Source organism: Micrasema longulum, unplaced genomic scaffold (genome assembly GCF_059751315.1).
Source record: "Micrasema longulum isolate JH-2025_06_02 unplaced genomic scaffold, ASM5975131v1 h1tg000185l, whole genome shotgun sequence".
Taxonomy (NCBI): Eukaryota; Metazoa; Arthropoda; class Insecta; order Trichoptera; family Brachycentridae; genus Micrasema; species Micrasema longulum.
Genome location: NW_028277390.1, coordinates 657,229 through 671,569, shown reverse-complemented (window position 1 = coordinate 671,569; position 14,341 = coordinate 657,229). Strand labels below are relative to the sequence as shown.

The following is a 14,341-nucleotide window of genomic DNA, read 5'->3' as shown; positions in this document are numbered from 1 at the left end:
TAACCAGCTATCGGCCGAAATTTCAAAAAATGACAGTCTTAAAGCCCAAATCGGCACCAAGATTAGACCAAAGGTCATCTTGAAGGGGATCGACGCCGATCTTACCAAAGAACAGATCGTAACTGCTCTGTTTAATCAAAACACAGCCCTAATAGACACTAATGAAACTTCCACTCCTAAGGCTTCCGTTCTCTTTACACTAGCTTTTAAAAAAGATGTCACACGCAAATGCGCCGTGATTTCAGTCGAGCCTGAAATTTGGTCCCGCCTCGTTAAAATGGAACGCGTTAATATTGGGTACGACAGAGTCTGGGTGGCAGAATACATGGCCATCATTTCATGTCAAAAATGCATGAGTTACGGACATTCCGTTGCTCATTGCAAAAACAAAGAGGTCTGTTGGAAGTGTGGCGGAGAGCACAAAGCTGCTCAATGCTTAAATACCGACATAAAAATTAAATGTTACAACTGCTCCATAGTCAACAAAGTTTATAAAAGCAAAACACCAACTGACCACAAAGCTCTAAGTCTGGAGTGTCCGGCACACCAAAGACAACTAGTTAGATATAGAAACATGGTCGATTATGGACAGTAAATCTATAAAAACCATTAAAGTTGCTCAGGCAAACCTCCAAAGATGCGAGGCAGCCACATTGTCATTTTTAGAACAAGCTATACAACAAAAGTATGACATAGCACTCATACAAGAGCCGTATACTGGTAACACCGGAAAGATCAATAAATCAACGTTCAGTGGCAAAATATTTCAAAAGTGCAGCCGAAATTCACCAGTAAAGGCAGCCGTTATAATTTTTAACTCTGAGATATCTCAGAGCTGCATACTCTTAGATAAATATAGTGATACTACGAGCGTTTTTATTGAAATTAAAACAACATTACAACCACTTGTATTAGGCTCCCAATATTTTACTCCAAGCGAAGACGTCGACTCCTGCCTGAGCAAAATCAGCACCATGTTGAACGATAAGATCAAAAATCTAATTCTTATCGGGGCAGATGCAAATTCTAAGAGCATCTGGTGGGGCAGCGACAGATCAGACAAAAGAGGAGATAGAGTTAATGACTTCATGTCCCAAAATCAACTTCACATATTAAACGAGGGAACCACACCCACATTCGAAACGTTTCGAGGAAATGATTTGTTAACAAGCATCATAGACATCACAACATGCTCTACAAACATGATTGGTCTAGTCGAAAAATGGCGAGTCGACCGACAGCTAGCCGCTCTTTCAGACCATAATGCAGTTACATTTAATATTAAATTAGAAACGGACTCTAATACTTGTGTAAATGACGCTACGACGTTTCTATACAAAACCAGCAAAGCAAACTGGAAAACATTTCAAAAAACCTTAAAGAAAATATTAACAGAAAAAGAGCTAAATTCAATAAAAATAGACGAAAATATTGAACCGAGCGTCCTTAACAGACAGGTAAGTACGATTACAGATGCAATATCTGAAGCCTGTCGCTCATCCATCCCCAACATTAAAGCCTCAAAAACCAAAAAATGTCCCTGGTGGACTGCAGAACTAAATGATCTTAAAAAAGAAGTCATTAGATTAAAAAGGAAATTGGTTAACTCGGCTGCTGGTAGAAGAAATTTTGTAACATTACCAGCATACATAGAGATCAAGCAAAAATATAAAGAGGCGATCTCGTTAGCTAAGACTAAAAGCTGGAAGGATTTCTGTACGGGACAAAATAAAGATACGGTTTGGTCTACGGTACAAAGAATATTAAGAAATTCACAATCACGACCCCCCGAGACGCTTAAATTCAACGGCGTTCAAACCACCTCAGCGCAGGAGTCGGCAACTGAGCTTCTTAAACATTTCTTTCCGGATGATACCACGCACGGTGAAACAAGCGAGCAACTCGAAATTAGGCAAAATATAGCAAAAAATCTACTAGACGATAATGATATGCCTTTTACGTTATTAGAAATAAGAAATATTCTATTTAGTTTAAATTCCAGTAAAGCACCGGGCCGCGATCATTTCACTGCAGACATTTGCCAAAAAACATTCGAATGCATTCCGAACACCATTCATAGCATATTTAATGCGAGTCTGAGACTCGGCTGCTTCCCAGCACTATGGAAAATTGCCAGAGTAAAAGTAATCCCAAAACCAGGTAAGGAAGATTACGGAGACGTGTCTTCATATAGGCCAATCGGTCTTTTACCCGTATTTGGAAAGGTCTTAGAAAAACTTCTAATCAAAAGAATCTCATGGAGATTCAATAAACTTGAAAAACTAAGCCCTAATCAATACGGATTTACCCAACAAAAGAGTGCCGAAGACGCTATGGTGAACGCGGTCACTCTCATTAAAGAAGCAACAAAGAATGGTTACCATGTCTGTGCTATATCTTTAGATATTAAAGGGGCCTTCGATAACGCTTGGTGGCCCCATATTTTAAATCAATTAACAAAACTTGAGTGCCCGAAGAACATATTCAATGTCTTCCAAGACTACCACTCCGACAGGATGGTAGAAGTTAAATACGCTGGCGCATACTCAAATAAAAGTTCAAACAAAGGTTGCATACAGGGATCTGCTTGTGGACCGGTGCTTTGGAATATCGTCCTAGACGAACTTTTACAGTTAAGTTATCACTGCAATGTTCATTTACAAGCATTTGCAGATGATGTCCTAGTTTTAATAAAGCACAAAGATACGAACTTATTGGAACAAATAACAAACGAAACTCTCTCCTTAGTCACTTCTTGGGGAGACAAAGTAAAATTAAAATTTTCCGAAGAAAAAACAAATGCTCTATTTATAACTAAGAGAAAAGCACAACCTCCAAATATATTTATGAGAGGAAAAAGGCTTTATTTTGTCAAAGATTGTAAAATCCTTGGTGTAGTTCTGGACGAAAATCTAAATTGGAGTAAACACGTTGACTCAATAACAAAAAAAGCAGCGAAAATAGCAAATCGCCTAACATTCATGGCCAAACCGACATGGGGACTCAGCCCAGAAATAGTAAGAACGATTTATAGCGGGGTAGTAGAACCCACTATTACTTATGCTGCCGCGGTATGGTCAGAAGCAGCAAAGAGGAAAAATATCCAGACAAAACTAAATAGAATTCAACGGTCAATGGGAATAAGAATAAGCAAAGCATATAGAACTACATCCCTCACCTCGGTCCAGGCAATTGCAGGACTCATGCCATTGGATATTAGAATTAAAGAGATTAGCGATATCTATTACACAAAATTGAACCATACTATCATAAATGCTCCAAACGACATATTGTATCAAGGAAGGATCGCCTATACAGATCTTCCACATCCAAGCAAACAAGTGGGCTTATCTACTGGGCATCCAGAAACGTACGCCAGACTTGAATTTCCAGAGGATGAAATAGACATCTACACGGACGGCAGTAAAACTGGAGGGAAAGTGGGCGCTGCCTTCGCCGCATTTGACAATTCCGGAGAGTTGTACAGTAAGAAGCTTCCCATGGCAGACTACTGCACGGTATTCCAAGCCGAACTCTTCGCAATTGTGAAGGCACTAGAATGGGTCACTAGCAAAAAGAAAAACTGGAAGACTGTCAACTTATTGTCAGATTCAAAAAGCTCTATTCAGGCGCTAGATGATGGATCGCCTAACAATCCCATGGTATTCTGCATACAAGAATCTTCGAGAAATCTCGAGAAAAGAGGCATTGAATGCAAATTCTTGTGGATACGTGGTCATAACGGTCTCTCTGGAAATGATAGAGCTGACGAGTTAGCGAAAGATGCAGCCTTACACGTAAAAACTGTAAAGCTATACACAAAGTTTCCACTAAGCTACGCAAAAAGGGAACTAAGAGAAAAGTCTCTCGAAGAATGGGAAAACCGATACCAAACAAGCTCTACTGGGTCAGTAACTAAATATTTCTTTGAAAATTTAAATGACTGCAAACAATTTGGCAAAGCAAACAAACACACCTTTGAATTAACACAAATTCTCACAGGTCACGGTGCTACACTTTCGTATCTTCACAGATTTAAATTGAAGAGTAGCAGTGCCTGCCCATGCGATACGCTAAGCGAGCAAAATGTCCAACATCTTCTCCTTCACTGCCCAATGTTTGCGAAAGAAAGGTATGATTTGGAAAAAGAGTGCAACAAAAGAAAAATTGCAATTGAAGATTTTCGGACAGTTCTACAGCACAGCATATTGTCCCAAAAGTTCGTGTCTTACGCTAAACTAATAATAGAAAAAATAAGGCCAATGAACAAGTAATGGGGCAGGTACCCAAAACTTTTCAACTGTGATATGCATGCACTAACAATAGACATAGCTATATTTTATATTTAAATTGCTATAGTTTAACCATTTTACAGTTGTTACTGTTATTTTGTTACTTGTTGTTACTTGTTGCTTTGACTGACTCTGTAATGTAACTTTTGTTACATTATTGTTTTGAAGTTGATATGTAACTTTTGCTACATATATATTGTTATGAAGTAGGTGCGTAACTTTTGTTAAGTATCTATTGTTAAATAACTTATTGTTACAAATTATTATGTAACTTTCGTTACATTTATTGTTATTATGTTATAGAAATATAAATTTATGTTAATCCCTTTCCAGTCAAGGTTTTACATGGTTCCCTTGACAACGGTGCTGATTCCAATTCCGAGTCTCGACATGCGCACGTGTTGCTGGATATGTTGTGGTGACTAAGTTAGTGTACGCAGAGCGCACTTGGCAAAAACCGCAAGGTGACCGCCTGTGCATGAAGCGTGACACTGGACTGGGAATCGCGACATTGTTTAGTAAAACGTGGGCGGGCGGGACGAAGATGGATAGGCACTAGACGAATGTCGGAAAGTGCAAATAGTCCATGTCACAGCTTCAACACAAAACATAAACACATAAAATCATACACAAAGCACTAACAAAAATAACAGCCCAAAAATATCACCTTGTATAGTTATAAGCAAGGGATATCAAATAACACAACAAAGAAAAAAAAAAAAAAAAAAAAACCTAACCTAACCTAACCTAACCTAACCTAACCTAACCTAACCTAACCTAACCTAACCTAACCAACCTAACCTAACCTAACCTAACCTAACCTAACCTAACCTAACCCAGTTGCAATCAAACCGTCGTCAAGGAAGGTCGCGCTCTGTGTGCTCCGTACGCTCAAATATTGAAAATCGCGATAAAACTAGTTTTTTCGAAGTTTTTGTTTTACTGTTACATATCATTTTCTTTGGATTTTTAGTGCGCTTTTGATGCTTGTTTTCATTCTTCTCCAAATTCATCAGTTTTATAAATATTTTTAAAAAAGTGGTTTTCTTTTACGTAAAAGTGCCGTTTAGCGAAACGCTGCCCTCTGGGTTCAGTTTTAATACATTCTGTTTACTATGTCTTGTGTGTTCTATTAAATTCTACAAAAAAGTCAGCCAGACATATAGTGTACCACCTACCGTTTTCGGAACAATCAGTTTTTTCCGTTTTACACGTGTTCCTGAAAATCTTCATCTCTTTTGTGATATAGTGTTCATTCATATCAAATTACGTGAATTAAAGAGGCAAATACATGTACGTTTTTAGATTTTTGAAATTTTTAAGTTAAGTGACAGTTTTCAAAGAAAAACTGAAAACGACCCTTTTTCACGAACGCTCACCTTGTGGATATATATATATATATTTTTTTTAATTAACATTAAAAGACGCGACTTCTAAAAACAATTAAATAAGACTGTTACACTATATTTTTATCTCTTACACGTGCTGAGTTATCTTGATTATTCCGTTTTTCTTTTCTACGAGCGTACAAAAATATTTAATGTGTGTATGTGCTCGATGACAAAAAGGCTCAAGTGACTTTCGTGTAGACGTCTTGTTCTGTTCGTTCCTGTCCTGTTCTCCTATCGTGTACATTATCTATGAAAACTCTTCGTCTGCGGAAAACGCAAAGTGAAAAGTGAAAACTCGGAAAATTCATAAGAATCATAGTTTGTCGGAAAAGCCTGCACTTTGGCGTATTTTTTTTATTTTTTTTTTTTCCATTATTTTTCCTTTCTATAACATAACAATACTATTCTTTCATAATGTCCATCAAGCCAACACGCTCAAGTCTCGGGCCTAAGGTCCTTGCCAGCGGGTCGCGTTCAGTTCCTGGATCTAGGGACTCTTCTCCTATTGAGATGATATCCTCCGGAATAACCATTACAATGCCCGATAAGGTCCCACAAAGAATTTTATCTCCCACTGAGGAGTCTTTACGATTAATGGAAAAGGCTGTTGAAGCACTTAATAGTGCAGGAAACTTGAGGAAAGGTATCAAGCAAGAGGTGGTTGCCTCTCTAAAGGGCCTTGACAAAATCGTCAGGCAACTAGCTGCAGAGGAAAACAGTTCAACCGCTGCCAGTTTCTCCAGCCTTGAGAGGGCTGTCAAGGACCAAACGGCAATGATATCCGCCCTTCCAACCTTGCAGGCCCTGGAAAATTTTCTCAACAGCGCCAAAGTACCACCTTCTTCTGTTGTGACGCCGCCGATGCCTAAGATGAGCTACGCTCTTATCGTCAAATCCAACGATCCTAATAAAAAAGGGGAGGAAATCGAGGGTATTGTGAAACGAAGCGTGAATGTTCGTACCACGGGCATAGGCGTTGCAGGGTTTAGGAAAATTAACAACCAGCAAGTTCTTATTAATTGCTCTTCCAAAAAAGACCAGGAAAAAATGATTCATGAAATAAAAAATAAAACATCGAACTTGCTAGTGGAAGAGGGAAAGAGGAAAAAACCACTTATAGTTTTTAAGGGCCTCATAAAAGACGTCACCCAGGAGGATATAAACGAGTCTATGAATACGCAAAATGGTGGCCTGAACGTTCCAAATGGGGACCTCAAGATAAAATTCAAGAAAAGAAACAGGAATGCCCTTCTTTCAAATGTCGTCTGTGAAGTTAGTCCATCTACCTGGCGAGCTATTACTCAAGCCAAGAAAGTTAATATTGGTTACCAAAGAGTTGTGGTGGAGGACGAGAGTCCTTTAGTGCAGTGTTATAAATGTCTATCGTTTGGGCACGTACGAAAGTACTGCAACCGTGAGGAAATGTGCGCATATTGCACCCTTAACCACTCCACTAAGGACTGTCCTACCAAAGAGCAGGGTCATCCTATTTGTCACAATTGTACCGTTAAAAATACTGAAAATAACAGCCATTTCGCTACTAGCAAGCTGTGCCCATTACGATCCATCATGGATCAAAGGGCAAGAGAAAGGGTGGAATACCTCTGCTAAGGGCGGCCAGAATGTGATAAATAATAATGTAATTAAAATAGTTCAGTGGAATATGGGAAGATGTAAAGCGGCGCAGGAAGAAGCATTCTCTGAAGTCGATAAATTGCCTGACATATTTTTGATCCAAGAACCATACACAGGAAGTGATGGAAAGGTATCGATTCCTGGTTTTGTAGTTTTTCAAGCCTTAAACGAGCAAGAGAAAGTTTGTAAAGCGGCTATTGTGATTTGCAACAAAAAAATAAGTGGGTTGTTTCTTACAAAATACAGTACTACTAACGAGGTGTTCGTTGAAATAAATATCAATAGCGGAAATGTTACCACTACGAATGAGAACATCGTCATTGCGTCCGTATACGTAGAACCAACCACGGAAATAGAGAACATTACAGTTGTCTTGAAAAAACTAATAAACAAAAAAATGATCGTCGGAGGAGATTTCAATGCAAAAAATATATGGTGGGGCAGCAACAGAACTGACCGTCGGGGTGATGTGCTTGCTTTGTTTATGGCCGAAACAGATATGCATGTAAATAACATAGGTAACGATCCAACTTTTGAAACTTACAGATGTAATCGACATATATGTAGCACTATAGATATAACAATAACAACTTCAACAGCTTTGAATTTAGTCGAAAATTGGACAGTGATGAGGAATATGTATTACATGAGTGACCACAATCCAATATGTTTTAATATTATTACAAATCCTTTTCTTCCATGTCAAAATAAAACATCCATTTATTATACAAAAAAGGCAAACTGGGAAAAATTTGTAAAGACACTTAAGGAAGAATTTACCAAATCTAAAATAACTGTTGACATATTTGTAAATTTAAACGATAAACACGAACTCGAAAAAATAATAGACAAATTTCATGACTGTTTGACAAAATCATGCCAGAAACATATTCCGCTTAGAAAAGAATCCCAACATAGAAGTTGTCCATGGTGGAATTCAAACTTAAAGAATATAAAAATGGAATTAAGAAAAACAAAACATAAATTGGAAAACTCTAGCTTTAAAAACAGGCCAGCAATACTTATAAAATATCTTGATTTGAAGCAATTCTACAAAAAAGCCATAAGTAATGCAAAAACAGAATCATGGAGGCAATATTGTTCTATTCAAAACAAAGAAACAGCATGGACAGCAATCCATAGAGTATTAACAAAACAAAGAGTAAAACTGCCTACTGCCACTCTCAAAGACGGGAATGAACAATTGGAAACAGCAGAAAGAACCGCTCAGAGGCTAGTTGACAGATTCTTTCCTGATGATGTAGAAGAAGAAGATAATGATGAGCAATCAGAAATTAGAAGTTCAATAACAAACGAAATATTTTTAAATTATCAAGAAGATCCTCCATTTACAGATAGCGAAATACTAGAAATTTTTCAAAACTTGAATCCTAAGAAAGCCCCCGGACGTGATCACTTGACAGCAGATATTTGCCTTCATACGTATATGTCGAATCCTGATCTTATAAGAGAGATATACAATGCTTGTTTACGAATTAAACATTTTCCGACGCGGTGGAAAATTGCTTTTATAGTGGTTATCCCGAAACCAGGAAAAGACGACCATTCGGACGTAAGTTCATATCGCCCCATAGGACTTTTACCAGTTTTAGGCAAAATTATGGAAAGGCTTATGATAAATAGAATCAACTGGAATCTGCATAATACAAAACAACTCAGTGATCTCCAATACGGATTCACTCCACAAAAATCGACGGAAGATGCACTCAACGCATCAATAGAAACTTTGAAGAAAGCTTTAAGATGTAAAAAAGTAGCTGTAGCTATTTCACTGGACATCAAGGGTGCATTTGATAATGCGTGGTGGCCCTTTCTTCTTCTGCAGTTAAAAAATAAGAAATGTCCGGTGAATTTGTATATGCTTGATAAAAGTTACTTGAAAAATAGAAAAATTCAACTCACCCATTATAATACTACAATAGAGAAGAAAACTACAAAAGGATGTGTCCAGGGATCAGCGTGCGGCCCAAGTTTCTGGAATGTAATAATTGATGACATTCTACGAATAACGTTTGACGGCAATGTAGAAATCAGGGCATTTGCAGATGATATTTTCCTCATCATTGTTGCTGATAATGAAAATGAGTTGCAAACAAATGCGAATAAGGCATTAGAAAAAATAGTAGTATGGGAAAAGAAAACTAAATTGCACTTTTCACAAGAAAAAACCAACGCCATGTTTGTTACGCGAAAGAAAATTATACCTCCCATTATTCATATGAGAAATTGTGAAATTAAGTTTGTCGATTATTTTAAGATATTGGGAGTAACTATTGACAGAAACCTAAATTGGTCTAGGCATATAAATAACACTTGCAAAAAAATTGCAGCTTACACAAACAAATTAATCAGAGCAGCAAAACCAACTTGGGGCGCATCACCGGAAGTCATACAACAAATTTACCATGGAGCTATAGTTCCGTTGGCAACTTACGCATCTAGTATTTGGGTTGAAGCAGCGGAAAGAAAATGCAATGTTAAAAAACTAAATGCTGTACAAAGACAGATCGCAATCAGATGTTGCAAAGGTTACCGCTCGATATCTATGATTTCGGCACAAGTGCTTAGTATTTTCATGCCACTTGACATCAAGATTAAAGAACAGGCAGAATTATACAGTGTTAAACGCACGAAACAACTCAAATGCCTTCCGAATGACCGAAATTATCAAGGAGTAATTGACATTCATACACTTCCTCACCCAGCCACTCGAATAAATGCAAAATACATTTACTATGATGAAAAAATTCCAATACCAGGCCCAAATGAATTAACAATTTACACAGATGGAAGTCTATTGGATGGGAGGGTTGGCGCTGCTTTTGTTCCTTTTGAAGGAGAAAAAGAGCTACCGGCAAGGAAAATTAAGCTAGAAAATTACTGTTCTGTATTTCAAGCGGAACTTCTAGCTATAAATGAAGCAATTTTGTATGTGCTAAAGAAACCAAAAAATAGATGGGAAAATATAACAATATTGACTGACTGCAGATCAGGAGTAGACAGTTTAAGAGATAGAAAATCAACAAACCCTTTAATAGTGAGCATCAAACGCAAAGCAGAAGAACTAGATACAAGGCAACAATCTCTTATAGTAGGATGGATAAGAGGACACAAAGGAATAAAAGGTAATGAAGCAGCGGATGGCAAAGCAAAAGAAGCAACAAAAAAGAAAACAGCTAGTGAATATGATAAATTTCCGATCAGCTTTGCTAAAAAGACAATAAGGCAGCGATCATTAGAAATGTGGAACGCGAGGTACATCAATTCAAGTAACGGAAAAATAACAAAATTATTTTTCAACTCTATATACGAAAGATTTAAATCTATTGGATTATTTAAACTAAATTTCGAACTAACACAAATTTTGACTGGACACGGGAGAATGAATCAGTACCTGCATAGATTTAAAATAAAAAATTCTGACACATGCCCATGTGATAATGTTTCGATCCAAGATGTTCCTCACCTGATAATTGAATGCCCGATCTTCAGTAAAGATAAACATGATTTGGAAACAATGCTGGGAGAAGATCTAAATATATCGAAATTAAATGAAGTCATTACGAATCCAGAAACTGCAGGAATATTTGTAGAATTTTTGAGAAAAATTGTAATAAAAATAAAATTCATAAATGAAAAGAGCGAAAGCCAATTTTGAAAAAGAAAAAAAAAAAAAAAAAAAAAAAAAAAAAAAATATTAATTAATAAAAATTTGAAAAAATGAACAAATAATAAACATGAAAATAAATAAAAAAAGTGCCGAAGCCTTGTACATTACACGCAAGGCGGTAAACAATAAAACCAGAAAAAAAAAAAAAAAAAAAAAACCTAACCTAACCTAACCTAACCTAACCTAACCTAACCTAACCTAACCTAACCTAACCTAACCTAACCTAACCTAACCTAACCTTAATCTTAGAACTAGTTACAAACATGAGACAAAGAAAAAATACTTACAGATCTGTCTAACACAATATTATCGGTGGTTTCACTTATGTGGAGAGATGACGGATGGTGGTCCGAATACTGTGTTTGGACAAACACATGCTGAGCGATGTCCTGGTTGGAGATCTGCCATGGATAGAGCCTTGGGCGGCTCTCGGTATTCGGTCCCGTGGTGATGGTGACGGCGACAGCCAGCTGGAAGACTGACCGGCCGTGGTTTGGGCACACGCGCTGGCGGTGCAGGAAACTGGCGTTCCTTTTGGAGGACGATGGATGTCCTGGATGTGGAGGGACCTTCGCGGCTGGAAAGCGGTCTCCGATGACGCTCGTGGAGCAGTCGGATTCCACGAGGTTGCTACGTAGCACTGGCTACCCGTACACTAACTTCACTTCAACTTCCACTTCGACTCCCACGCTGCATCGTCTCCGCGATCAAGGGTACGATCGCGTTAACCCAACTCACTCTCCCGACTGTCGACCGACTCTTGGTCGACTCTCCTTCCTGGCTCTTTTCCGACTCTTTTGTTCCAACGTTTGGGGTGGTTTTATAACTCTCAAATTAGGGGCTCTCTCCTTCTCCCTCTCACTCATCATTTGTATCAGTTGTCTCATTCCAACACTAACTTATGACTACTTCGTAATATTAAAATCATGATATTTCTTATAAAACTAAATTATAATTAACTAAGACCATAATGTATATAATATTAAATACGTTTAAAACTAATTCATTAAAAATAAACATACACTAAACATAGAATATTAAAATCATTAAACTAATTTATACATATGAAGATAAGAAAAGGAATCATTAATTAAAAAATTGGAAATGATTCGCCTCCTAGTGTAGTAGTTGGCGCGTTCGCCTACCATATTTGAGGTCCTAGGTTCGATTCATTGCAAGGTGGATGTAAAATAACTTCTTACATATTATAAAATAATCGCTGATGCGTTGCGATTGGCGCACTGGTGCAGTGCCTTAAGTACCACGGGCGTGGATTAAAAAATGATGGCGCAAAAGGTTATAAAAGTTTTAAGTTTACGTGTGGCAAGTTAGAATAATCGGCGCGCGTACAAATGAAGATGTATGAAATTTGAAAAAGAAAGGTTTCTATGTATTATTAGTGAGGAATTAATAATGCGTTTTATTTTGTTATTTTGATAGAAGTTTATAAAATTCAAATATTATTTTAATGGCCATCGGTTTGCGATTTATTATTCAAAAGGGTTATGTTTTCCCCAGTGGAAAACATGGGTCAATATTTATTGTTAAGGTTATTGTTTTCAATAGAAAAGGTTTTGGAATTCCAGGGGTGGTATTCTGAACCACTCTCGTGGGCCTCTCTACCACGTTAAAATCATTTTGGTATCCTGAACGAATCTCGTAATAGGTATCGTTAAAACCACGCATGCGCACAGCACACAAATAAACTAACCTTGTAAATCTGGCAAACGTCAAACATGCGACCCGCGAGATGTTTCGTTTTTAAAAATGTATGTTTATTTTTTATTGTGAGCTACTAAATTGGCAATTAAATATATTGCGTCATCTGTAAAAACTCAAAAGACGCCATTATACAAATTACGACAAATCCATTTGTGCTCATAAATTGAAGGTTCGTAAGTTTTTTTTAATTTGTCGGGACATTTTTAGTGTTTGTCAAAAATAACGGAGTTAATACAGGTAAGTATTCGCAATTAATAAATTTAATCAATTTAAACACGTAATATATTGTCAAAATATTAGTCAGATCGATTTGAGGTCTTTTTTCCTCGATCTAGATCTGGCACAGTTCGAGTATGTCAGTCGGTGTTGATTATATTTCAACACTAAATTCGTTTCTAATTTATATTAATTATTAATTTATATATATACATACATTATCAAAGGGAACTCGGGATACACATTTAATGCATCTTAATCATGCTATAAAGGTTCCTAAAGATTGCCATATTGAAGCTAATTGAATGACAAGACGATGCATTGATTGATTGTTTAGTATTCCCAAAGACATACGGTCGGCCGTCGGCTTTTGTACTTTCTACTTTTGCGTAATTCACTATTTCAGGCATTTAAATAAATTATGTTTTTTACAGATTTTTATCAATAATGCAAACATTCTTCGCTTCCATGCAGGTGCTCCCTCGGTTAACTAGTGATAACTATGTTAAGATAATATGTTATGAGGAAAATAATGAATCAGGTCATTAAGGAAACTGACAGGGAAAGTGTGCCTACATTAAGACAATTTCAGTAGAATTATAATATATGGAACGCAATAAGCAATATTGGATACTTGTGGGCTGAAATAAAAAAGTAAAAAATGAAAGGTTCCTGTAAACAATTATGCCCGCAAATGATGAATTTTGAAGAAACTCTGGAAACTATCACAGATGATATAGTATAGGACTTCAACAATGAAGATGTTAACGAGTTAATTGAATATCACTCAGAACCTCTGTCAAATGACTGCTTAATTGCAACAACTGGTAAATGAAATACACAGTTAATGTAAGGAAAAAGTTGATAAAATTGTCTTTGACAGTAAAAAATATGAATGAAGCCTTATCTATTTTGAAAATTAAATACAGCATGTTATTATATAGAACTCTTTATCAAGAAAACAAAAAATATGGAAGTATTTAACTAACTCTTGAAAAATTTATAAAGAATCACCTGAAAGCACTTAAACACCTCATTAACTTAATTAAAAAATACATATTTTTTACATCCCTCGACTTTCGAACATTCAACATTCGCACACATTTTCAGGAACCAATTATGTGCGAAAGTCTACTGTATTTCAATGCTTGGGACAAGATGTCGCTCTAATGGTTTGTAATACTGTAATTATATGTCTGTATACTGATAACATAATGAATCATTACATGCAAGAACATTTTTTGCTCAAATTATAATTGAAGCTGTAAGGTTTAAATATCAAATCAAAATGCATATAAATTTTAAATCCTTATTTCAGATTTGCTGTCACAATCTCTGAATGTGTAAGTACAAAATGAACCAGTGCAAGATCTGTTTGTTTGATCCCATATGTT

General features: G+C 36.7%; 1 protein-coding gene across 1 annotated transcript; it reads left to right on the top strand.

Annotated features, from left to right (window-relative positions):
- The first annotated feature begins 3,134 nt into the window (after positions 1-3,134).
- LOC148283872 (uncharacterized) lies at positions 3,135-4,714 on the top strand. The gene is made up of 2 exons (XM_088243119.1): positions 3,135-3,705; positions 4,626-4,714. The coding sequence occupies exons 1-2, from the start codon at positions 3,135-3,137 to the stop codon at positions 4,712-4,714; spliced, it is 660 nt and encodes a 219-aa protein (XP_088099245.1).
- The last annotated feature ends 9,627 nt before the right edge of the window (positions 4,715-14,341 follow it).

Coding starts and splice junctions, on each gene's coding strand:
- LOC148283872 (XM_088243119.1), top strand. CDS start 3,135: ATGGGAATAAGAATAAGCAAAGCATATAGAACTACATCCCTCACCTCG. Junction 3,706..4,625: donor GAGAAATCTCGAGAAAAGAG/GCATTGAATGCA, acceptor ATCCCTTTCCAG/TCAAGGTTTTACATGGTTCC.